Source organism: Pagrus major, chromosome 11 (assembly GCF_040436345.1).
Source record: "Pagrus major chromosome 11, Pma_NU_1.0".
NCBI classification, from domain to species: Eukaryota; Metazoa; Chordata; class Actinopteri; order Spariformes; family Sparidae; genus Pagrus; species Pagrus major.
This window is the reverse complement of record NC_133225.1, coordinates 20,730,541-20,756,907: the sequence shown is the minus strand read 5'-3', so window position 1 is coordinate 20,756,907 and position 26,367 is coordinate 20,730,541. Positions and strand designations below refer to the sequence as shown.

The 26,367-nt window shown below is 38.7% G+C and overlaps 1 protein-coding gene across 1 annotated transcript in view; it reads left to right on the top strand.

Moving 5' to 3' along the window:
• Positions 1-26,367, top strand: part of LOC141004802 (adhesion G protein-coupled receptor D2) — an 89,166-nt gene that overhangs the window by 19,518 nt on the left and 43,281 nt on the right. Inside the window, exon 20 of the mRNA XM_073476464.1 lies at positions 26,014-26,055. Coding sequence (XP_073332565.1) covers positions 26,014-26,055 — 42 coding nt within the window. The remainder of the gene's footprint in view (positions 1-26,013; positions 26,056-26,367) is intronic.

Sequence of the window (26,367 nt, the reverse complement as noted above, 5' to 3'; positions counted from 1 at the left end):
AAAATGAAACTGCAACACAAACATTCGCAATCTCAAGTTGTTGTTCCGTCTACCGTCTTCGCTGGTTAGCATGCTGATTAGAACATTTAGCTCAAATCATTGCTGGGGTTAAATACACAGTAGTTGTAGACTCTTGAAAATGGAATATGGACCATAATTTCCTTATCCTTAATGATCCAATATGTTAATTAGACTCTGCATTTACAATAGACCATTGTTGTCCTGTAGTACTTTTGTCCTCCTCAATGACATTGATGCCTTTGGGAGGGAGAGCACAGTTGTACATAGTCTCAACATAATGGTTACTCATAAAGATGATGAAATGTGTGAAACCATAATAATACTGCATGCAAAACCTGAGTTGGTAGGCAGGACATAAAAATAAAAAACGGAAAGAAAAAAAATGCTCAAGTTTTTTTTAATATTTTTTTTTTTTTTAGGAAATCGTTTTTTATTTGCGGCTGTTGTATTTTCAATAGAGCCAGCCAAAGCAACATAAAGCTTAAGCGGCAAGCCTTTACTGTTAAATCAATAAAACAGATAATGTTGACAAGCCTTTTTCATTGCGCTCCCTCATGCCCTCCCTGCTCCTCCTCTTTCCCCTGCATCCTGACAACACTGTCTGAAGTGTCTCTACAGTTGCTGTTATTTCTCTCAATAGAGAGCTGAGCAGCCCATTATAAGCAAGCATACTGTAGACCTGGCATAAATGCATGTCTGCTGCACTTGTCTCAGCAGCCAGGACTTTTGATTTTCACTTGTTTCACTAACTGATGGCAGATGATGCTCTGTTTGAGTGATAGTAACATCTAGGATATATTTGCATCTGTTACAATTAACCTACACTTAATCACTGACGTGTGGAAGTTGTTCAAAGAAAAAAACAGGAAGAAATCGAAGGAACATCTTTGCTTTTTTCTTAACTAGTCTACAAGTCATTTTGAAAGCACCTTATTTGCATTTGTAATTCATGTAGCAAAAGAGACATGTTGTTATTTTAATGTATTAGGATTTTCATCAATCTCAGTTTTGATCGTTGGTGTAACATTAGAAAGTCAAACGACAACTTGTTTTTCAGGAAGGTATGAAATAATGATTTCATTGATTTTGTCAACAAATCAATGCATCCTTAAAATTAAGGAGGTTTTAAGATACTGCAAAAGCTTAAAAAAAAAGTCATGCTTTATTTCAACCAAGAACATCCAAAACACAAAATTCTATTTATTTTGATTGCATTGGATAGCATCATTGAGGTGCATACTGAGTTTTGAGCAGACATGCTGTTCCCCTAAGTCGATTCTAACTTCCTACTCTGAGCCAGTAGTTTTTATGAACATCTTCACCATAAATACAGGCATGCCTCATCTGCTTCCTTATCAAGCTAGAGATAAATAGCATTGTGTGTGTGTGTGTGCGTGTGTGTGTGTGTGAGAGAGAGAGAGAGACAGAGAGAGAGAAGGAGAGAAAGAAGGGGGGCGGGGGCCCTTTGGGTAGCCCATAAATCGCTCCACCCTTCGTCATCCAATCTCTGGGCAATGTCATTCAAAACCCCCTCACTATCCATTACCTGGGAATAATAGGCTCCTGGCCATGCAGTGTCCATCTTATTATTAGCCCATAACTTTAAACTATCAATAACTTTGAGCTGCAGAAGGAGGCAGTGGGGAAAGAGAAAGGGGGAGAGGGAGAAAACAAAGTAGAGGGGTGAAGGAAGTTAGGAAGTCGGAAAGAAAATGTTAGGGTACGACAGTCTACCGCAAGTTGTTCAGAGTACAAGTGAGTCCCTGTGGTTTGTTTTAGGAACTTTGCAGGCAAGATTTTAGTCAAGGATGTATACTTTTATTTCTGTTATGTTTGTTTGATGCCTGTGGAGGGCAATCCTGTGCTTTATCATCGCAGTGTGGATATATAGAGAAATCAATGAAAAAATGCATTTGAGCCATTTCATTCATATCGCATTATGGTCTTTTATAGTATAGTATGTGGGGTTTCAAATAAGGCACCGATTCACATCTGACCATTCAAAGATTTATTAGACACCCAATTATGCAAAGAACACTTGACTGGAAAAGTAACCTTTTATCTGAGGCATAGTTTCAATTCAAATTGAATATTGTTTCCATTTAAACAAATGCAGCACTGACTTACTTACATAAACACACACTTGCACTCACATTCTTGACTAGTAGAGCGTGACATCAGAGTGTATCCACGATATAGATATAACCAATAGAGTGTTGTTCTGCTTATTGATTTTTGCCATATGGGAGATTTGTTGTGTGAGTAAGCAATGCTTTTACAGCATTAGAAGTGATTGTTTGAGAAGGAGTGATTTTTCTTTTTTGTAGCTCAGTTACAATAAAATTGTTCTTATACTACTGGAATATAAATGACTGCCTAACCCCCCCTTAAGAAAATAAACAAAAAACAAAACAGAAAACAAGCTGTGGTCATTAAAATCAGAGGTAGTGACATAACTATCTGAAAAATAACTTTTAATAAAATCCTGGTAGTACATCAGTCTTAGTTTACCCCTATCTGGCAGTGATAATGCAATGCTGTGTGCATTAAGCTAAACTGGGAATAGAACCATTGACTCCTGTTGACTTGTATTTTGATGATATTGTGATATTGTTTTACTTCAGGTCATAATTATTGATTTAGAGCACATTGCACTTAAAAACTACCTAAATGTATTGCGGAAATTGTTTTTGTGATGTGGTGGGTCAGCCTTCTTTTAGATATCTGATAAATTGTTGAATCTCCACTGAGCAGCATGTGTGTATTCCAGACCTTGCAGCGGGCCTTGGTCATAAAAGTTCATATGCTCAGATTTAATTTTAACATTTTTCTTTTTTAAGTATATTTCTGATTTAAGAAAACAAAACAATATTGTAAAAGGCAAATTTTACAGAAGGTCAGCAACACATAGTAAATGTTTTTATATGTATGAATATATGTATATGTATTTTCAACATTTTCCTTTATGCTTTCGCTTATGCGTATGTTCTGTCAGTGTAATAGAAATACTCTTCAGATCAAATTATTTTGTTTCCACATAGTTGGTTTTAATATGCCTCTAATTGCTGCACTCAAATTCGATTTTGACAGTGTTTACTAATGCTAATGACATATTTACATATGCTGACAAGCTTCCGTTTTTAAGATCAGTCTTGATTCCAAATGATTTTCACGTAAGAACAAGTCAGTGATCTGTAAATGTTTCACAAATCAGATGTAGGATTTTATTTACTTGGTTTTTGCAAAGCGAGAAAAAAATAACAATACATCTGTGAATGATGCCTGATTATTTTTATTAGGAGCTCTTATTTAGGTATTTAGGCCTTAACAGGCGGTAGGCGATATTGAAAACTTTCCTATATACTATAAGTGGGAGAAAGTGTGCCCTTAATATTACCTTGAGTCGACCTGCAGTTTTGAGGCTCTCGTAAAAGCTGGAGTAAAGCCATCTCCATACTTGTTGCTAAACTAGAAAACTAAATAAATCACTGTGGATCCATATTGGGGTCTCTGTTTTGCCTAACACTGTCACTTATTAATCAGGTGTGATTTGCTGTTGCTGTTGTCTTGTAGCAGTGTGATTTCTGCATCCTAAAAAGCTGGTGCATCAAAAATATTTCCCCTAGAAATGATAATTTCTATCATTCTAACCCTATTCTGTCCAATACAGAATTAGAAAGCAGTCAGTGTTAAATTGACCAGGTAGGAATAAACTGCCAACATTTTGTAGAGCAAAAGCAGAGAATAAACCAGTGGATTAAAAGAGTTTTTGGCTGGGTTGTGCTGAGCAGAAGCCAAAGGCTTCCAAGTGGTAATGGTGGACTTTGTGTGTCTGTGTGTCCCTGTGCTCCTAATCTTATGCAGACCAGCTTGAATTGTTTATGTATTGCCCTCAAGTATTGTAAATGCGTGTTTGCATGTCTGTACAGTGTGTGTGTAACCACTTGTCACCATTACCCACACCCCACACAGACCAAGGAGTTGGGAGTTATTTTAATTTCTCATTTGGCAGAAGAAACAAAAACAGCAGAACTTGGATCCAGTTTTCCTAGTCAGTCCACTTATTTGGACCTACACAACCGGCCCATTCAAAGCCACATTTTTCCTTTCCCACTTCCCCTCCATTTCTTTTTTTCTGCTGTGCCTTGTTGTTAGGCTGAGGCTGTCCAAAGTTTTAAGGATTGATATTAATACTGTCTCTAAATGAGCTGCAGTAGATGAAACTCACCCAATAGTTAGTGTTTTTTTATCTGATGTATTTCATGCTCATAAATTACAAGAAATCCCCCCACAGTGTCATCGCTGACAGGGTGGAAAAGCCAATGAAACTGCATTTAGACCATCATGGACATGATACACTGAGACACAGCAATGTTATTAATTTTTTTTCCCTTTAATTTTTATGATTTATTTTATGGTAAGCAGCTGCTAAAAACAGGGTAACCCAACACATTGATAGGAGGAATATGCCAGCAAGCAAAAGATTAATAATAACAGAAAAATAAAACAAAAGACAGATATAACAAAAATAATCATGATTATTAGTAGGTTAATGTTACTGATACCTAGTATTAAAATCTTGAGGAAAAAAATGATTTTTGATTTTTTCTTAGATGTTCAGAAGACTTTCAAAGGCGAGACTTTTGATGTAAAAGTCCACTAGAATTTTTGTATACTGGTAATTCGGGATGTATACTGTGGATTACAGTAAGTAAAATGATCTCACAAAGAGAAAAGGTTAGTTTTTGGCACAACCTTGGTTGTACTGCCAGTCCTTGCCGTCTACTCACACGCTGCACAGGCATACATACACGTATAGGGACACAAGCGGGAGCATGCACATGCACACATGGCAAACCTCTCACTGGCCAGATTATGGAGGGAAATGTTTTTCATTTTTGATTGTTCCACAAAGCAGGACCCATAATCCCTTGACCTCGGAGTCGGCTGTATCTCACATCACCCACAAGTTAAAACAACGAGGATCCCTCCATGTGGAGTGGAGTTCACTGGATGTACTCGGATAAAAAGTAAATCTGGACATTGTGTTCTAGTCTGAGTGATATCTTTACCAAAAGCAAAGACATGTTTTAGCTGACATCAAGATTGCAGAGGTGACTATTACCCTGACAAACTCATTAGGAGGACATAGTAAGGATTGTTAATCCTTGGCAAATAAAATTACACTAAATTTGATGAAGTACTTTATATACTCACATTTTGGACACTAATAATGACTTTTTGAATGCTTAAATATAAAAAATTTGAAATACAGGACTTGAAATAAATTAACTTAAAATTAATGTTTCTCATACATACGAATATTATTTCACAGTAATTGTCTCCTTAAGTTACGCACAAAATTATTACACATTGTAAAATTCAAAGTAAAATAAGATTATTACAAATAAGGTTTAAGACAACACAAATCTGCTCAAGTATTTGCTTATAGAATTAAAAAAAACACTGCAATGGTGATGAAAACTTTTAAGTTAATGTAGTCATAGGTAAAATCATGGAGATTTATTTATAAATCCATATTTTAATTAGTGTCTTGGATAATTATGAGGTGGGGTTGAAAAACAAACAAATAAATGCACGACATGATTGTTTGCATTCCCATTGCCTGAGAAAATAACTTTCCCTTTGAAAAAGAGTCCACTGTTTGCATTGCATCCTCAATTACCAGCTGCGGCATTAAAACAATATTCAAACGGGATACCAAGGTCAGCGCTGACTCCCACCACGCTTCTCTGAGATGGCACTTATAATGAGGATGTAGCACAGCTTTTTTAAGTAGTGTATTTATAGTGTGTTTTGTCTCAACTTGTACTTATTTTTTCCCTTTCGTCTTTTCATCTTTTGCTGTATTTTTATTTATTTTTTTTAAAGTTTGAACAACATTAACATTAGAGCTCTGATGCACTTTTCATAACAATGTATGTTTCACCTACTTGAAGGGAGACATTTTTACAGACAGAGGCTTAATTCTAGTTATTAACATCAAGGTTTTTATACGGAAAAGCCCTTGTAAAAATGGTCACCTAAATACCCTTGAAATTAATTGAAAAGGAGTCAGTGAAAGAAGCTGTTCAAAAGTCAACCTATACTCTCTTCTACTGTCTATTGTCTGGGAGTGAAAAGACGGACAGCCAAAAGTGAGCTAAGAGCAACAGAGATCAGTTTTTTAAAACTGGTCTGGAAAAATAAAGCAGTGGGAATAATAGGCTTCCTGTCAAAAGAAGCAAAATAATTCCTGTCATTGCTCAAGCCAGCACCCTTAAGACCTCTCCTTGTGTTAAACCTGCTGGCATTTATTTGTCTAAGAATTACCTGCCAGTTCAATTTGGTAATAGCCTGTGTCATAAGAAAGCAAACCATCCCCTTTGCCCCTGCCCTAGCATACCTGTATATCTGCACATGCATGTGTGTGTGTGTGTGTGTGAGCGACAGAGAAGGAGATAGAGAGAGAGAGTGTGAACACTCATTTAACTACTTTTTCCTCATTTGTTTATAGTTTTATTTGTGCTTTGATGCATGCATATATGGTATGTGTGGTTTTATGTTTGTGTGTGTGTGTGTGTATACGCATGTAAATGCGCGCACACACACACATACCTACACACGCACAGCTGACGTGTCAGAACAACTCCGACACCCCAAATTACCCACGTCGAAACAATGACCGTTCTATTTATAAGTTCACTGCCTTGCCTTTTGTATTGGCTGACACCACTTCCCTTGTGTACACATGCTCACACACACATATCAGTGATGGCTTGTAGTGACTTGGTTAGGGATAGTCCTGGTTTCCCTTATCCTGCCACGTTGCAGCAGATCTTTAGATTTCCCCTTCTTTGATGTATACTTCGCGGGTAATTAGTGAGAACTGGGTCAGCACAGGGCAAATAAGCAAAACCCTGTTGTTCTTCTTGTGGGTGGGTGGCATGGAGGTGGTTGGATAGGATGGAGGAGAGGGGGTGAGGGTGCTGGGAGGTTAAAAGGCTGTCAAATGTCAGTTCCAGTTTACATGTGAGCCATTTTCTTTTTGCTGCATTAGCATTAAAACAAATAAACCCTGCTGTCTCACTTCTCTTTTGAAATAATTTCAATACAATGTGATTGTGTACAGTTGCTTCTTCATCAAGTTGGAAGATTAGTTGTTAATTGTCTGACATTGACTTTATAAAATGTGGGAGGCAATGTTGTTAAACGAAAACTGTGCTTTCCATGCGCCACTCTTTAGCAAATAAAAGCAGCCGAATTGATCCCCATTAAGTGAATATCTACTGTTCTAAAAATCCCATATTACTCAGGTCTATGATTTAATTGCCAGATCCTACTGCTGTTCAAAAATAGTATTAGATGGTTGATAGAAAATACAATTGAAACAAATGACTATTCAATGAATTTGAAATTTTAATTTAAACTTGGCTTTACCTTTATTTAGGCTTGGTCAGCTGGTCACTACATCAGTTGTGTCTACAATAATAACACATTTTTGATGAGAAAGAAAAGAGCTTGTGTTTTTGTACATATATAAATTCATAATGTCTGGCGTTGTCAAGGAATGTCACACAATTTCATATGACATTTAATTTATGGTACATAAAACAAAGCTGGCAAAACAATTGATTTACTAGAAAATTGTACATTTAATTTCTCTTGATTTCTCCTGATTTCTTCTGACTTGAAATGGGCATTTAGGCATTTAGGGATTAAAAGGTAGCATGTTGGAGAGGTTACACGGGGCAAGATGTAAAAAATATCCTTTGTTGAAAGACCGCTGTCAGGAGCATCAAGCATAAATGAATCAAGAAAATAGTGCATTCAATTTTGAGTATGTCATGACTTAACGCAATCATGATGTGTTGAGTGATGATTTCTGAAACACACACATCCATTCAGATGTAATTTTTAATTAACGTGTATTTAAAAACGCAAAAAAAACATTTTTGTCAGTAACTCCATTCAAACATGACAAGGCCTCTTTAAAACTCTGATTTACTGTACTAGCGTTAGACTATAATCAAGACAACTAACTGTAAACATGGGCAGGTCATTAGGAGACCATTTAGCACAATGTAAATCCCATGCACAGTTGATTTATGTGCAGTGTGTGGAGGTGTCTGGGGAGCAGGGCGGCTACCTGTATATTTTACTACCATTACAGCATTGTGTGAAAGTAAACAAAACAGTGGCGATGGGAGCTAGGGAACAACAGCTCTGACAGCAGGACTCTGATTGGGATGTTGATGTTGATCGTCCCCACTGGCCTTTTGCCCTTCCTGCTGTGGCCCCCGGCTTGTCCCCGACAGATACCCCAGGTCATTTCCTATGCGTGTCAATGCACACAGATATACACTCTTACCACTGAGTGTTTACAGCCACATGCTGATTCCTATTAATCTGCTTCTTGTCGGGACAGGGTGGAGGGAGGGTCGTGGTGGATTTGTGTTGGACTGGGAGGCCGCTGAAGGTGGGTAAAACGTTCACACACACAACCTGAAAGCCCTGTCTGACAGATTGCACCAGGCCTGGACTTCTTTTTACACTGAGCAGATGTGCTCTCCCACTTGTTTTCCTTAGTAATTATCCTTCATTAAGTGAAAGCATGTGCCAATCAAACAGCTTGAGAGCGAGAGCAGGACCTGGGCCAGGGCAAAGAGAGAGAGAGGGAGGGAGGCAGAGAGACCTATAGCCTCATCACCACAGTTTTTTAAAGCGCGGTGTCATTTCAGAGTCATTACTAGATTAAAGGCAAGCCTTGCCGTGGTGCAAGAGAGCTGCAGCAGCTGCAGCGCTGGCATTATTATGGCTCATTTGACTTTGTAGTGGCTACAAATTTGATGATTATCACATTTAACACTTGCCATGTTCAATTTTAGCTTAATGCCCTGTAGAACTTTCAATCTTAAAAGGGTTTTTTCTGTCATTTGCTACATTATCATCATATAATTTATTTTATGGCAAATTGTGAGGTATTAAGAAATAGTGAATAAATTAGTCTTATCAACAGTATCACACTTAATTGACACGCAAGAGTTTCTTCTAGTCTTCTTTTTTTCTTAGAAATCTCTAAAGCGTAATTGAATACATTTCTAATATAAATTTAAACACCTTATCACCACTCAAGTGGTGCTACATTGGTCGCTGTTTTAGATAAAAATAAGAGTCAAGTCTTCATCTCCACACATCCACTTTCGGCTTACTGTTTATCGGTTCATCTATCTGTCATTTTGCTGGTTAAAACACCTTGGTTATCTAAACCAGAAGCAGCCACTCTCTGCTCACAAAAGCCAATTAAATAATGATAGTCAAGCGTAACATGACGAAGAAGTCAAACACAGTGACAACAATGTTTAAATCGGATAGATGGTCAAGAATAGGATTGTAGTGTTGCTCTATTTCTGCTCGATTGTAGTTAGGAGGTAGGACATTCTTTACCAAAACATGATGATATAGTATCATGACTTATTGCTGAGTTTGTTTTGGAGTCCTTTTGCCCTCACCCCTTTGCATGAAACCTGATGCAGCTTTAAGTTCACATAACTTCTCTTATACAGTACAGTCTCTATCCTATATGTGAATGTGAAACAACTTCCTAAAATTCCTAATTCCTAAAAAGCTTTTGTATGCAAACTCTGTCAGGTGAGAATTACCGATTTTAGATTCCATGATAGAAAATGATAAATGGAATAGATTTCTTTTTTCTAAATCCATGTGTCCCACCATGCAATTCAAACAATGAAAAAAACACAAGTGATCCTAACAACAAAATGGGGCTGGGTGAAAAGAGACAAGTCTCCTAAAAAAATAAAAAAGAGAAAAAGCAAAAAAAACGAAGATATATGAAGTCTTCATGTCGATGAACTACCATTCATTTTCACTTTGAAGTCCTGCGAACCGTAGTGAAGTGTGATTGCATTTGACAGTTGCCGAGTCTGCCGGTTTATCATGATGGATACACCCTGCCACCACGGTGGAGCTGTAGCACGTGCACACTTTTATGTACGCACACACAAGTACACGGATACAGAGATGCACAGAAGTGGGTTTATCAGACATATACATGAACACAGACAGACACTTCACATACGACCCAAATGTTACACTCACACATACTCGCACACAGAGACGAGGTTATTTCAAATCCTTTTTCAGTTTGTACAATTTTGGAAATTCGTCTTTCATTCGTAGTTTTTATGAGCTAAAGCATTGCACTACATTTTGATTTAAATCTTTTCTGACTGTTTGAATTAATTTGAATCCTAAGAACCTTTTTATTTTACCTGTAGCTCATTATGCAGGAAAAAATACAGTAGTGTAACTTTTGGCTCAAGAGGTTTTGAGGATGAAATATATGTTTGAGTATGATTTTGACTTTTTAAAGGTTTTATTTTGCAGTTATCTTTAAAAAAAATCCCTTTGTGACAGGTACACACTTAAATAAAGGATAATATTACAGTTCACATTAAGAAAAAATTTGTATCGTGTAAAAGTGCATAATTTTTTCATATCCAAATAATGTATCTCTTGTCATTTACATTGCTAACAAATACAAGGTCATGGATACAGCACAATGACGCATCATGAGACTCACCCATTGACAGTTCAAACCACAAAATAAGTGAAAGATTCTCTTCATTGTGTCTCTCTTGTGCTCATGCTCACTCTCTCTCTCACATGCCTTTATGGACACACATCTCACACACTCACCTACACACTTTTGATCTTGACACATGTCATTAACCTCAGCTCGGCTCACCTCAGCTGGCAAACAGGAGAGCAAAAGCATCCCATAATGGTAACTGGAGCAATCTTTTTTCCTATTTTGTACCCAAAAGCAACTTGTTCAGACTTTGCATATTGCATCCATTTGTCACTGTTAGTCAAGGGCACTGCAACAGTCTTGTCAGTGGTGCAATTTTGGTTATTCTGTTCCAATGTTACTTTGTATGCGGCGTAAGGTGTGTGTGTGTGTGTGTGTGTGTGTGTGTGTGTGTGTGTGTGTGTGTGTGTGTTTGTCTTTGTGTGTGCACATGCGTCTGCCAGGTGATTTTAAATTTGTTTTCATGCCTATGAATGTATGCATATGAATACTGGACACATTGCACATGTGCTCAAAAGAATGTGCCAAGGGTAAACATACCATTGTTCCCTTAGCAAAGCACACACTCTTGATGCAAAAAACATTGTTCTGCATATTTTTTTCCACAGGTTAGGCACACTTGCATAGAAAATTAGTAAGCTGAGGCTCTGTTGGCGTACAGGTAGTGCACGGGCAAATTTCTCACCCACCATCACAGAAACCTGAGTTTGATTCCTGGAAACTTTACCTTTGCCTGGGTTGTGAGTTCTTAAGACCAAAATTTGTGTTTGTTTGAGGGAAGACAGTGAAGGTGCCTGTGCTAGAGTTGGTATCTTTGGGGGGATATTGTGTGTTATGCCTTGCCAGTGAAGCTTCTCACAGCCTGGTGAAAACCACAGTTACCATTTGTCACAAAGGTAACACACATCTGTCTACAGCCTACAACCAGTAGTGTTAGCAGCGGGCAAGTTGCTGTCTGTCTGTAGAAATCACTTTAAATTCAGGTCAAAACTGTTATTTCATTTGTCCTTGTCCCCTCGAACCATCTCTCTCTCATACAGTTTTGATGCCACTTGGACGTTGCTTTAGCACTGCTGGTTTACCCTTTGCTGGATACCTGCAGCGCCACTGTATACTGCAGTGCAAAATATAATGTTGGCATAAATTTTGTAATTTGTGTGTTAAATGAGAAGCAGTAGGAAATGCAGGTGTACAAGTGAAAGATTTCAGGTACTTAAATAAAACTGTGTTTGCACAAGCATATATTTGTAGGTTTATCTGCATGTGTGTAAGTTAAGGTGATAATGGAGTGTGCACACAGGATTTGTATGTGCAAGTGTGCCTGTTGCATGTGTGCATGTTTGCATCATAGCCCATATCTGGGAACAAATGTTGGACTTTGCCTCTGGTTGATGTGAGCAATTGATCATCAAGTTGTGTATCAGAGTTGAAGTGTTTGTGAATAGATTTGTATTCATATATCGGAATGTTGTATTGTATTTGTAGAAGGGCTGTTAATCGCTTAAAATATTTAATCGCGATTAATTGCGTGATTGTCAATAGTTAACTTGTGATTTATCGCAAATTAATCGCACATTTTTAATCTGTTCTTAATGTATTTTAAAGGGAAGTTTTTAATACTCTTATCAACATGGGAGTGGACAAAATGCTTGCTTTAAACAAATGTATGTTTATTATTATTGCAACAATCCAAAACAATGACAAATACTGTCCAGAATATTCTCCAGAATAACCTCAAAGGTACTGCATGCTCAAAAAGATGCTGAAAGCATAATATGGCAAACTCAGGCCCAACAAGCAACAACAGATGGGCATATTGACCTGAATGTAACATTCCTTCGTAATACTAACACAACGTAGTGTCCAACTTTGTAAAGGTCAACTAAACAATGTTAATCGGACTGCGAGCTGTAGCCACCCATTTAGCTATTGCTATTGAAAGTTTGTCGCATGTAGAGTTGTCCAGGCATTTCCGTTCCACACTATTGAAGCTGAACCTTCCATCCAAAAGACCTTTTTCTTTATCCATTTCTGCTAAAGGAGCTCTGTTTCTACTTGTCATCCACGACTACGGGGCAGGTCGAGGGTCATAACGTGTGTATGCTAATTGTGTGTTAAAAAAATTTGAAAGAATTTGTTAAGAGGAAGGGGAATTTGCGTTAATGCGTTATTATCGCCTTAACTTTGACAGCCATAATTTGTATAATATCTATGGTATGTGAATACACTGATATTATATCCATAAATACTGTATGTGTATGTACAGTGCATATGTCTGTCAGTAACTCGAGCACTTTGTGTACAGTCCAAAAGAGCATGTGTACGTATGTACGTTTATTCAAGAGTACGCTTGTGTGTCCATTTGTGCAGTTCCTATAAACCAAACCCAATCCCCAGCTGCTGTTTCTCAGGACATCTCTGCCAACATTTTTTCCTCACTGTCAGTGGAAAACTATGCAATTAGAAAACACCCAGTGAGATTGACAGCGGGATCACATACAATTTGACAAGGGGGCGCCACGGAAAGGCCCATTGGATACCTAAGTATTTTTAATTAAACAGCTCTCTGCACTGGCAGCGTGCTTTCCCCCACCAGTTCAAAGACTTCTGCTTTGACCCATGTGTTAAAAGTTTGTATCAGTTTTCCATGGCTGTGTTTTGCTTGGCGCCTTAGACACGCAACCCTAAATTGTCTTGTTTAAAAGCTAGTTTGTTTACAGTTCACTCTCTTTCTCGTGCTCTCTTTACCACCCCCCCATTACATTACCACATGTGTGCAGTGTGATCAGGTTCAGGGTGTAGTTACCCACTCCCAACAGGCCCGATTGGTGTAAACGCCTCTGAATTTAGTCAATTTTAAAGAAAAAAATAAAATAAAATAAAATAATGCGTATTAGCGAATGGAAAGATCCACTTGACAAGTCTGTCACTCTCTCACCCCCCACATTCTGGTTGTATTTAAACGTTAAAACAAGCAAAATGGAGTGCTCATCTGTTACTTGGGCGCTTCATCAATAACATTTGTCCGTCTGATGTAAAATCGATATGACATACACTGACACAATGCCAGAGCAATGGCAAATGTGCTGTCATTTGTCATCGACTGGCAATAAAGATATGTCAGAATTGATCTTAGCCCATTTTCCCCCCTCTCTCTCTCACTCTCTCTCTCTCTCTCTCTATTTCTCCCTTCTTCCCCCCTCTCCTCCTTACTCTTTTGCAGTAGCGGCAATAGAAAAAAATAAATGAATGTTATTATGACTGAGGCATGGTCAGCCTTGCCAAACTCAATTAATATTGGAGCAAGGGGCTGTAATGATTTCAGGGCTTGCGTGTTATGTTTTCACTGAAATGCCCTGCCAGAGATGTTAAAAAAAAAAGAAAAGAAGAGGGATAGATGGATGGATGGTTGGGTGGGTCTATTCTCTGGTGGAAAATGTTTTGTTTTGGACCCCGCTCAATATAGATGTTTTTAACAGACTTACAAACTCTTCCCTGATTTTTTTTGTTTTGCTTTTTTAACTTTCCCTCTTAATTCCATTTTGGGGTTAGCTGCCAGGGTGTTTTGTGCTCCACCATGAAAAAAAAACCTCCTTACTAACCTTGAAATGATAGCGTTTATGGATCCTTAAACCATGCTTAAACTGGAGGGAAATGCCCAGTAGGTCTGCTTATCGTTAGGTGAGTGTGAGTGTGTTACACTTAACCTGTATGATTTTATTTTATTTTAATAACAGTTTTGAATGTAATTCAAGTTGTATTTTATCATGCTATTTTTAGACACAGCACTGTTGGCCACCATTTTGCTAGTATGATCAAACTGACAGCACTGACAAAAATACTCTTTATGAGGGCCTTTAGAGCTTATTATATTGTTATTCATAAAAAAACAAAAAAAACATTTGGAGATGTTTTAGCATGTTATAATTAGGTTAAAACTGGACTGAAACATCAATAATACAAAAATCAGGATGAAGGTCCCATTACAAAAATGCCAATTGTAATGCAAATACTAGAAACAGCACCAGGAGTGAGTGATACAAATTATTGCCTGTTTGCATCTTGTACAGCTTATGTGTTTATGGACATTTTTGGTGTTGCTTTTTTTCCCCTTTGAACCTGCAATTATTGTACAGTTTCATGCGGCTCTACAGTATATGTGTGCACACTCCACTTTGTGTCCGCTGGGTGTGTGTTTGTGTGTCAGATTTGCCATCGCGGTTTGTTGCCGCTGGGTTGTGTGTACCCAAGTTGCGCCAGTGGTAGCGAGCAACATCTGTTTCGGGGTTGTTGTTCCTCTTGGCTGCTTTTCAATTGGATTTCCTCAAGCAGGGCCAAAAGCTGTCACCTCTGCCAGGCTCTGTTAGCAATCACCGCCGGCCCCTATATTAAGTAGGTGGTTCAGGGCTAAGCTAATAACTCTCCCTCCTCTCCTGAGCCATCACACACACACACACACACACACACACACACACACACACACACACACACAGTACTGGTGTTGCTGCCGGCCTCAGTGTGTGCCTGTTTATGTGTGTGTACACACTCTCAGTTTACCTCTGTAGCTTTACACCCTGGCTCGGGGGTCCCCTCCTCAATGTGACAGCCCAACTGACTGGATGTGTGTATGTGGGAAAGAAACAGGGAGAGTCCTAATAGCTCTTCTCAAAGAATAACTGATCCAATTTTCCTATTAATGTACAACAGGATGGAAACAGGAAGAAAACTATGACCCCAACCCCACCCTCACACACAGGCAATACTGTATACTGTAATACGTCATCGAGAACTGAATAAATAGGTTAATGATACTGGATGGATATTATGGCCTTTTTATTGTAAAACACTTGCAACCAATCCCAGTGTGGCAAGACTATGGATTTGTTTGTAAATTTACCAGCAATGTAAACTTTTGAGTGCACAAATATTGGGGTTCAAATTAACCATAAATCAAAGATGAAATTTCAGTTTGACTAGAGGAATTTGGCTCTTTGAAAATTTAGAACATTCCCAATTGTGGGATTGCTCAAGCTAACTTGTAATTTGGAATGTGGTGACAGTTCATAAACACATTATTACAGTAATGCATCATCATGCATGTTCATATTTATTTGAACAGCACGGTATTGCTCCAGTCTTACCTGAATGTGTGTATGGTCAGTCACAACTTCATTCACCAATCAAGTTTTATTTGCTTTTTGTTTGTCCACTGAAAACATCATACTGTCTTTCCTCGTGCTTGAGTTTAGCAAAGCTTAGCTTGGTGTCAAAGCTTTTATTGGGAGGTGTTTACCTCATCAGACTGACAGAGTGGCAGGCTGCCCGTCTACCTGCCTGTCTATCTGTCTGTCTGCCTTGGTGTCTTATTGCCAGCTTTTCTGGCCAGCTGGAGCAGTTACACAGAGCTGGATTTGAACTGAGGACCTGCAAAGTATCAACTCCCTGTTTCACAGCTTTGACAGACACTTTGATTTGACATGCCATGAGCAGTTAAAGTGAAAGTTATGTATACATGTTAATTAAACTGTTTATGCGTGGAGGGGTCAGAGACATTAGCAAGCCCCAGTGTAGAAGTGTGAATTTCTTTTCTTTTTCCCCCATCACAGCGTTTTAACCTCTTCTGTCTCTCATTTCCGTAATGATTACCAGGTGTGAGGGCAGAATTTTTCCTCCCCCTTTTTTGCCAAGTGGGGATGCAGATAGCTCTATTTGTGAAAAGTGTCTCTGTGTGTTTGAATTTAGGCTGAGATATTTGACGTCGTGTTCAAATACCTCCCATTATTGGCACTGGGTGACACTGAAGCCTGGAATTCTCTAAAATTATGGAAGTTGTGGTCTTCAGCTGCTTAAAAGAAAGCTGTCGGTCCAATTGAAAGATTAATTTGTGAAAAGTATATCTATTTTGATTTTTGATGTAGAATTAAATAACTATAAATAGCATTTGATATTTCTCCTAAAAACTGTGTGGAACATATGGTTTAAAATTACTATATGAAAGTAACCAAATACACTCTCTTTTGCGAAAGGTTGTGAAAGTGTTGACATTATAGACTTGCCACAATGACTCTAGTTTCTAACATTGTATGTTTGTTTGGGGTGTGCATCTCTCCCTTATAAGATGATTCGATACGTATTTAGATACATGGGCTATGATACGATTCCAGGACGATTCTTTTTATTTTGGAAAGATTTGATTCTGATTCGGTATGATTCAATTCGATCCGGTTTCGGTACAATATGATCTGATACAATCTGATACCATTGTTTGCTTCATGTAGACATTAATTTTCTCTTATAAATTAGAATAAGCCAATTCTATAAGTGGCATTGCTTACCTTCAAATAGATATTTCAGAAGACCAGGGAATTGTATGTATCCATGTATTTTTCTTACTATTATGTATATCTTTATCTTAATCTGCTTATACCTCAGTGTATAAAAAAAACACCTGTTGTCTCATCCTGGATCTGAGGAACAACTATCCTGTTGTCTGGTTCTCCATGAGCAGGGTATGTTTGAGGTGAATCTTTCTGCATTGGACCTCTCTGAACTGGATGTCCCTGACTGTCTGTATCCTCTCCTTCCTAGTAATAATCAGTGTATAAAATCACACCTATGATTAACAATCAAACAAATGTTTACTACTGATAACAAGCTCAAGCGTTGGATTAACTTAACTGTGCACTGTGCAGCAATTGTCAGTAGACAGTAAACAGTGTGCAGTATGGTTCAATTCAATAGACAATGACAGTTAACAGTGTGCAGTACTACCAGCAGTCACAGAATACAGCTAATGATAGCAACATGTTCAAAAGCAGACAAGTCGTACCATTAAAACGGGGGCTATAGATGCCATGATTACCTTAAACCTCGCCGAATTGTGGCTAGATTGTGGCTGGAAAAAGTTTTAATCTCCTTGTCTTTGTCTTGCATGTTCTTGATAGTGCTAGCTTTATTAGCATTATTTTGAACTTTTTCGAGAGTTTGAAGATGCTGTGAGGAAGTAGCAGCATCACAGCTTCACTCAACCGATTCATAACTTTAAATTTGGGCTATTGACCAGTCCACAGTACATTTAGATTGAGCCAGAGGTCCGCAAATCTCTGTAGTTGTATCTTTAACTGTAAAACCAATTTCCGATTCATATCGGTTAATTTTTTACCCCTGATGTCTGTAATGGCTCAATTTATTTTCAGCATTACTGCAAACTGTATTGTCCTACTAACCAAATGCAATGCAGGGCAGTCACGATTCAACATAGCGTAAATAGAAACTTGTTTTAAGAGCCATATATGGAAAAAAAAATGTACTGCACCAATGGAGGAAGCACCATTAAGGCATTACTGAACAGAATAACTTGGCACCAGAAGGGCACATGCATACAGGCTCAAGCCAAAGCCCCTGCGTAAAGTGGCTTTATTAATGTCTCTTGTTGAGAGAGTAAAAGGGCTTAGCCTTTGTGAAAAAATTACCTTTAGTTACAATCCCGCACCACTAGATTGAAATTAAAGAGATATTATTGGATGTGACCATAGTTGGCTTCAGCCCTGCCTTAAATACACCGTATAACCACACAGAAAGGAAGTCTGACACAGCCCATTGTGGCCAACTGCATAGGGATCTACATTCGGGTCAACTTGCTTGCAGAGTTTATCACCCTGCATATTCATCTTTGCTCCCTGCTTTCACATTTTCACTGTGGTGAATACTGGAAATATGGAAACTCAAAAAAATTAATGCAATGGCGGATTATACTGCTTGAAATGATCAGCTCATCAGCAAGCTCTGCTGAAACTTGATTGTGACCCATTCATTTGAATCAGGTGTGTTGAGGCTATGGAAACATCTTTAACATACAGGACAGGGTGCCCCCAGGACCAGGATTGATAAGAACTGCTCTAGCAGTAGAATTAGTCATTGAAAACTGTTTTGCTACATGCACTCCTCCTTTAGCACAAACGCAGCGTTGTGTTTAGGAAAGCTATTGGGGGCTAGACAGTTTTTCCCAATAGACCACATTGGCAACATTTTTGGGAAATATGCTAGATTGAAATAAAGGAATTATGCTTCAAAACACCCACTGTACTTGCCATTTGTTGGTATTACACAAAATTCATTATATCACCTATCATTTTACCTCATGTTAACTTTTTATCCCCAAAAGGGATCGCTAAGCTGACAGCAGCAATATATTCTGGCAAGAAAGAAAAAGCTGCCCTGCCAGTCGCTCTCTCCTTGCCAGGACACCACCCTTCCTCCTTAATCATAGTTTTCATATCTTTACATTGAAAATTTCTTTCCCAAGGACAATGTCATAAACTTGCTGTTTTCTGAGATTTTTACCTGCCAGTGCTGCGCTCGCTAACTTCACACATTTGGGAGGTTGATGGAGATGGAGAAATAGGAGTGCTGAAAGGTAAGGGAGGGGGTTAAGCACAGAGACGTTTTTGACTGAGGATTTGTAACACAGAAAAAAGGTGGGCCACTAATACTGAGAATATGGAGATACTGCTACACTGTGTTCACTGTCAAAATACAGACTATACTATACAGGCTGATGTATGGGATTTAACAGAATTTATCAGCGTTGTGGAGATTTGTGCGACTGCATTATATATGCAAGGATGAAGTCTGCTAATCCTGACACTCTTTTTATGCCTCCGCGCCGGCGATAGCCGTGGCCGGAGGGATTATGTTTTCATGTTGTCTGTCCTTATATCCAGTCATCTAGCTGTCCTTCCCATTTGTGAAAGTTTAATCTCAAGAACACCTTGAGGGAATTGGCACAAACATCCACTTAGACTCAAGGTTAAACTGATCAGAATGTGGTGGTCAAAGGCCAAGGTCCCTGTGACCATACAGAAGATACTTTTGGCCATTACACAACACACACAATAATTCATATGGTAATCATGTTAGAATTTTGTGTAATTTTCTAACAGGATGAAATGATGAAGCTAGTAACTTTTATATGCGCTTATTCATTGTCATAGCTTTGGAACAGCAACTTGACTTTGCGCAGGTGTATACAACTGCAAGGTGGTAATTGTAGTTTTTTAGGGTGGCATCAGAGGCATGAAACTGGGGGATTTTCTAGAAGATCTAGAACTTTTGAATATCTGTTCTATTTTGTTGTTTCTTTGTCTCTCTAATGCCATTTTTCCATCACATTTGCCGGCCTAGCTCTACATGGTCTGACTCGGCAGCCCGGCATGGCCAGGATTTTGCATTTCCACCGCAACTGGGCTACCTGCTTGAAGGTGTGTCTTAAACCAGTGACGCACTTGTCTCAATCCGTGCAGTACTATCAAAGAATCACCACTAACAAAGCGGCTCTGCTAATTCAGTTACAAATACGTTTAATTTACTATAACTTCTTCACAATAAAAGCCCCCCTTTATTTAGTCATTTAAAAGCTTTTATTATGAGGCAGAATTACAAGAAATGTTGCGTTTTCACTAGCAGTAACTAAACATGACAGCTGAAAGCGAACATGACGAAATGATAAAACACAGCAGACATCTGAAAACAACAGACAGGACGAGAGAAACTAAAGAGATTCAGTTAAAAGCTACAAAAGTGCTGAGAGCCGAACACTAGGGGTGTCACGATTCTCAAAATCCTTGATTCGATTTGATTTTCGAGTTTAAGGTCACAATTCGATTCGATTCTCTTTTGTTTTTTTCTTTTAGCACAGATGGCTATGCCATGTTTAGACTAGTCTAGTCTAGTCTAGTCTAGGATCATTGGTTTTATGCCATGATGTCAAATTTAAATAATTTATTAACAATGTAAATGTAACAATAACTTGTTTCACCAGTCAATTGGAAACTAACTGTAAACAAAAGAAGAGAAGTCATAGAGGGTACCTGGATTTAGTGACTGCAGATGTGAAGAGTGCATACTTAATGTAGTGTGTTGTGATGATCATGTAGCTCTGTGTTGCTCTGGAGATCCAGCAATCTGTCGTTAAGGCCACTGAATCTGCACTGCTCAGACCGCCAATAACTTTTTCCTTCACATTATCATATCATACATAGAGGGCAACACCTTTGTGGTAAGATGCGACCTGCTTGGCATTTTGTAGCGTGGGTCAAGTTCGCCAATTAAATGCTTAAATCCAGGGTTTTCCATCACTGATTAAGGTTGCATGTCTGATGCTACAAATACCCTTATAGCACTAGTTATTGCTTTAGCGCAAGTTAAATTTTGTGGAAGTTTAGCTCTAAATGAGGACAGAAGAGTTGCCTGTGGTAACGATGTTGTTTTCTCAGTTAGCTCTGCTTCTTTATGATGCCTGTGGAGATGTCCTGCCATATTTGTCTTGTTGCCTGTGGACGTGTATGCTACACGCGCATAGCATAGCTTACAAACTGACCGACATAACTCACCTGGAATCACACTGGTGATTTCAGAGAAGCAAGGAGGGGGTTCGAGTTCAGTTGATGTGTCGCCTATATCAGTTGCCATGGTGTCTTTTAATTGGTTGCAGCTTCAGGTTAGAGGTGGTAACGTTAACTCGCTGCGCTACAACATGCTGTGTGTGTGTGTTTTTTTCTGTCTTGGCACGCCTGCTGGACGTGGCACTGGGGATGTGGCGAAATCCTCGATTCCACCTTTAATTTCGAAGGTCGAGATCATGAAGTCATTTCGATTGATATCTGACTTACAGTCGAGATCGTGACACCCCTGCTGAACACACAGACTTTTAAGACTTTCCTGCACAGACATGTTGAATATCTATTTTACGGGGAGACGGGTGCTCGTTACGGGTTGGTCATAGTCGTGAGTAGTCACAGCAGCCCGCTTGGAGGCGGGGCTTCGCAGCTTGGCCCTACTCCTGAGCAGGTCCATTGCGGGTGTGGCTTGGCCCAACTTGGCACGGTAAAACTGGTGATGGAAAAGCAAATCAGTGCGGCTCGGTTTGACTCGGCGCGCCCAAAAGTGCGAGTGGAAAAATGGCATAACTTGCATAACACAGGCCTAGTTATATTTGGAGGTGTCATGAAGGCAATTTATTAATTAATTAAAGCATTTTTTTCTATGGAGTAAATACAGATTAAATTTGCTGAAATTACTAGTTCCAGTGATTACAGTTTTTAACTTTCATACTTGGATGTGTGTCTTGAAACCTTTACTATCGCAGGGATGTTAAAATCATACTGGTAGAAATAAAAACCCACAGAAGAAGTGTACACGCTGCAAGGTACAGCAGAATTTGTTAATAGGGCTTGAATCTATTATCCATCATATTCTCGATTTTGTAAAGGTTTGCAGCAGATTGAAATAGCCTTCAGTATTTTATAGGTTTTACGAAAAGCACATTTGCATTTTGTATGAGAAATGTGCTTAAAAGATTGTGCAACTTTACGTTAGTGAAAAAATATCACTTGCTGCCTGTTATTTGTTGGTTTTTAGCTGCCACTGTCTTGACAACTTCGACATAATAATTGTAACTGAAAGGTCACAGGCTCAATCCTGGCAGCTACAAGTACATCCATCAACAGCTTTTATATTCTGTGGAAAGTATCCTTCAGCTAAACGCTGAGCTTCTACGTGCTCATTCACTTGGCTGAATATGTGAGAGGCCTCCAATCAGTTCTGCTCACTGGGAACTGATGCAGTTAACTGAAAAATAATGCAAAAGCTGTCAATCTAAATAGATAGGATATAAAAACACATTTTTGCCAAAGATCTTTAGCTTTTGGCATTCGAGGAAAATAAGCTTTTTTAATTAATTTGACATAAACACGTAAGTTGAAGCTATTAAGTAGACACACTTACACAAATGGTTGAATAAAGCATATATTACAAGTATTACCAGTGGTTGATGGATCACCTTAAAAATTCTATGCACTTAGTTGATGCTTTTAGGAAGATAGAGTTACAAGGACAGCAGAGGTAGAATGTGGTACATTTCCAAAAGGAGGTTGGCAATGTCACAAACTGCCAGTCGTAAACAGTAAAAGGATAAGAACCACAGCATCCTTGTTTAATAGAATTAATGTAGAGTTCTCGTAGAAAAAATCGATCTCTGACTTTAATGTGTTCTCTCTGCTTTCTCAGACAAAGCTCTTGGTAGCTGATAAGAAGGAACGCTCTTGTGAATTTAAACAAATCCTATTTTCTGACTTGTGTTGCACCATTGTACATCTCTCTTGGGTGATAATGTTTTTGGTCAAACACAGTGTTTGTTGGCTTTAACTTTTTAAACATACAATTGTTCCCTAATTAGCTGGATGCTAATTAATTTATGCTCCCTTGTTTGATGTACAGTATAGCAATACTTTGAAAGCAACTGCAACCATTCTTTGCATAAATTTGTAGCATTTGCTGCTGAGTTCAAAAGAACCAGGACTGGGTTTAGAAAAGCACACATGCATTTAAATAATGCGCCCCATTTTTTGTCTGTTTGTTTTTAGTGGGAATATTAATGAATTAACATTTTAAACAATCTATCATTATTGTTGTGCTACCACTTATTTTTAACTCAATTATATTTTAATAGATCATTTTTCTTAATGTGCACAGTATGTTCTCCCCACTTTGTTTAGTACACAACAAAAGATTAATTACAAATAAGAGGAATGATCAAAAACATGATAATCAAATTGCAACAGTAAGTTAGAAATTGCTATTCTAATGCAATACAATAGGGTACGTGTTTCAAATTAACCACCCACTGTCTGTTGTTGTATGTGGTTGTGCCTGTTTGTGTGTGTTAAAAAAGAGTATTCTCCAAACATGAAAAATTCTATATACAATACTTTGCTTGTGCTTTTAAGTATTTGTCAGTGAACATTGTACTAGCACTGCATTGACATCCTGGTCAATACCGTGCCTTTGTTACAAATTATTTGTGATTTGTGTGCCTGCTGAAATCATACGCCATGTAGTTAAAAAATTAAAAAAGTATGGCAGAGCAAAGCTGATTGGTAAGAGGAATCACATAATATAGTATAGCCTCTATTAGCATGTAGGAATTGGTGAATCAAAGTCTGAGTTTGTAATGTTATGAGAGTGTTTAGGTCAGCCTTCCACCATTGCAGCCCTACAGTTTCTTTGAGCTACAGTGACCTGTAGCTGACCGAACAATCACACTGCATTTTAATGTCTTAGTAAAGGGAGTTAGATAGCAGGTAACATTTGGAGCCGATATGCCAGTGTCCATTAAACAATATATATCACTTTGCCTATAGACTTGACTTTGCTTTGTCATTGATATGTTCAGCTTATGAAAGAAGGCTTTGTAGCCTTTGCAGCCAAAACATTGTGTTACATTGTGATTGTTCTTTTGGAGTACCATCCTCTTATCACTGAACACTAGGAACTGTGTATAGTAATGTGACTTGCTGAGTGGAGTTTGAGAGTTAAAGTATGAATCAGGACTTGAGTTTTGAAAGTCTCTCATCTCAGCTGGATTTGTACTGTACAATTGCTGGGATTGTTAAGCAATCTTTACAATGGAGAGGCGAAGGCCCTCCCCTTCCGATGTCACCTTTTTTTGGGGGAGAAAAAACCCCCAAAAGAGTTAGCTGTCTGAATTGATTTCATTTTTTATCAATTTTAAAGATAATTTTGCAACTCAAGAAAGTTGCAGTTTGTTGTAAACATAGTAAAGTGTACCATTCAGTTTTGTGTGAAAACTGCTCAGTAAAATAAAACTATCGTATTTTTCATCACCAACACCAACATGGCCGTCACACTGACACATTTTGAAAAAGTATTAAAAAAGGTGAAAATCATTATAAGTGTGGCCATGCTAAAGGCTACAGCTATGTGGAATGGGAGTTAGTTAATTCTATGAGAACTAACACGTGTTTTGGTGTGCAGTCTCCCTGATAACGTTTTTTCGCAGTCTTATACTTTAACAGTTTTACGATAAACTGCAGCCTTTTTGATTTGTAAAAATGATAATTTAAATCAACAAATATCTTGTATAATTCCTGGCACAGTTCAAATGAGATAAAACGTGATATTTGTCTCTTGCTCTTTAAGGACTTCATTGTACTATGGAGCAGCATTTTTTTTCTTTTAAATTAATCACATTCTACACTGTATAAAGTTGTATCCCATATTACATGCAATTGTAGGTAAGCAGTGTAGAAATAAAATGTATAGGTCTCAGATCTTTTGTTATGCCTGTTGTCTTCAGCATGTCAGATACTAGCAGAATTGTCATTTTAAAGAGGATGGATGTCCTAAGATGCTACCTGACAGGCCGACAGGGCAATTCAGTCCCTGGAGGACAGGAGAGCAGCCAGTAGCAGGTGAATGGGCAGTAGCTTGGGCTAGAGGTCGTCATTGTCAGCCACCGTCGGCCTGTCACTCTGAACGGGCCCCCAAATCATGTTGTCAATGGTGATGCATTGAGATCCCCTGCAGGCAAAAATTGGAAGCTCCAAACTCAACTTGATTGATGCATTGACCAGGTTTTGTCTGCCTGTCCTCAGGAAGTGTCCTTACCTTCTTTTAAAGATGAAGCAACACAGAAACACTTTAAGCGGTGAAAGGGGCATGATGTACTTTTAAAAGTTTTTTTGTTTGTGTGTGTGTGTGTGTGTGTGTGTGTGTGTGTGTGTGTGTGTGTGTGTGTGTGTGTATGTGTGTGTGTGGAAGTTAGAGCCACATCAACGTGCTGTTGGCTTATCAAAGAATCTACGGTATCTATCAGCCTTGAAATTTATAGGATTTTACTTGCCTTTTCATTTTTCTCTGTAGATGTTTTTGTGGCACTATTTAATCGGTGTTCTGAGAATGTTGTTCTTACTGTTTCCTTTGAGGCAACAGTATTACATTATGGCCCGAAGGCGAATGCACAGCTTGTACATTCAATGGATGCCACAATGGATTGGAATGAAAAATATATTTTTTTTCTGTGACCAAAAGTGCAGCCTTTATGCATCCAAGGGCATGGCATTCTTGGGCCCTTTGTCGAAAAACACAGACAGAACACGGGCACTTGAGATTTTCTATTTCGATAAAGCAGTGTGGAACCTTGGGTTTGAGCCTTTGATGACTTCGTGGGGCCTGGAATGAGGAGCACAAGTATTGTAGACGAAACAAACACAAGCTGAGCCTGACGGAGGTGGCCCAGTTTGGAGAAGTTGTACTTTTCAAATCCTGCTTCTTTTCTCACTACTTTTCACAACACTCTAATTCAGTTTTGCAAAGCCAAGATAGGGTATGAATCAACCAAACCCATACGTGTCGCTCCATTCATTCCTTTTGAGCTTTTGTTTTTTACTGTAGGATAAGAGAGAAAACAACTGTAACAACTTTGTCCTCCTCTTTCTCGCCCCCTCTCTCTCTCTCTCTCTCTCTCTCTCTCTCTATCTCTTTCTTCCTTCCTCTCTCTCTTTCTTTGTCTGTGTTTGCAGGGCCTGTTCATCTTCCTGATATATGGGGTGTACAACACAGAGGTAAGTCTGCATTGTGTCTCAAGGCTGTCGGAGTGAATGAGAGAAATGACAAGTTTCTGATGGGCTCCCTGCTTAAAAGCTGTGTGGGTGGGGTGTGAGAGTACGAGTGTGTATGTGTGTGAACGTGTGTCTGTGGATGGGAGGAGGGATGGGAAGGAGGGGAGGGGACATCGTTTCCACGCGAGCGTCCCACTGCCCTTCATGCTTGGACTAACTTATATGCATCCGAGTCCGACCATTAAACACTGACACGCCGCGGTTCTCAGCCACTCATTCCTCACCCACATTGGCTAATATTTCACTGCCTCTTTA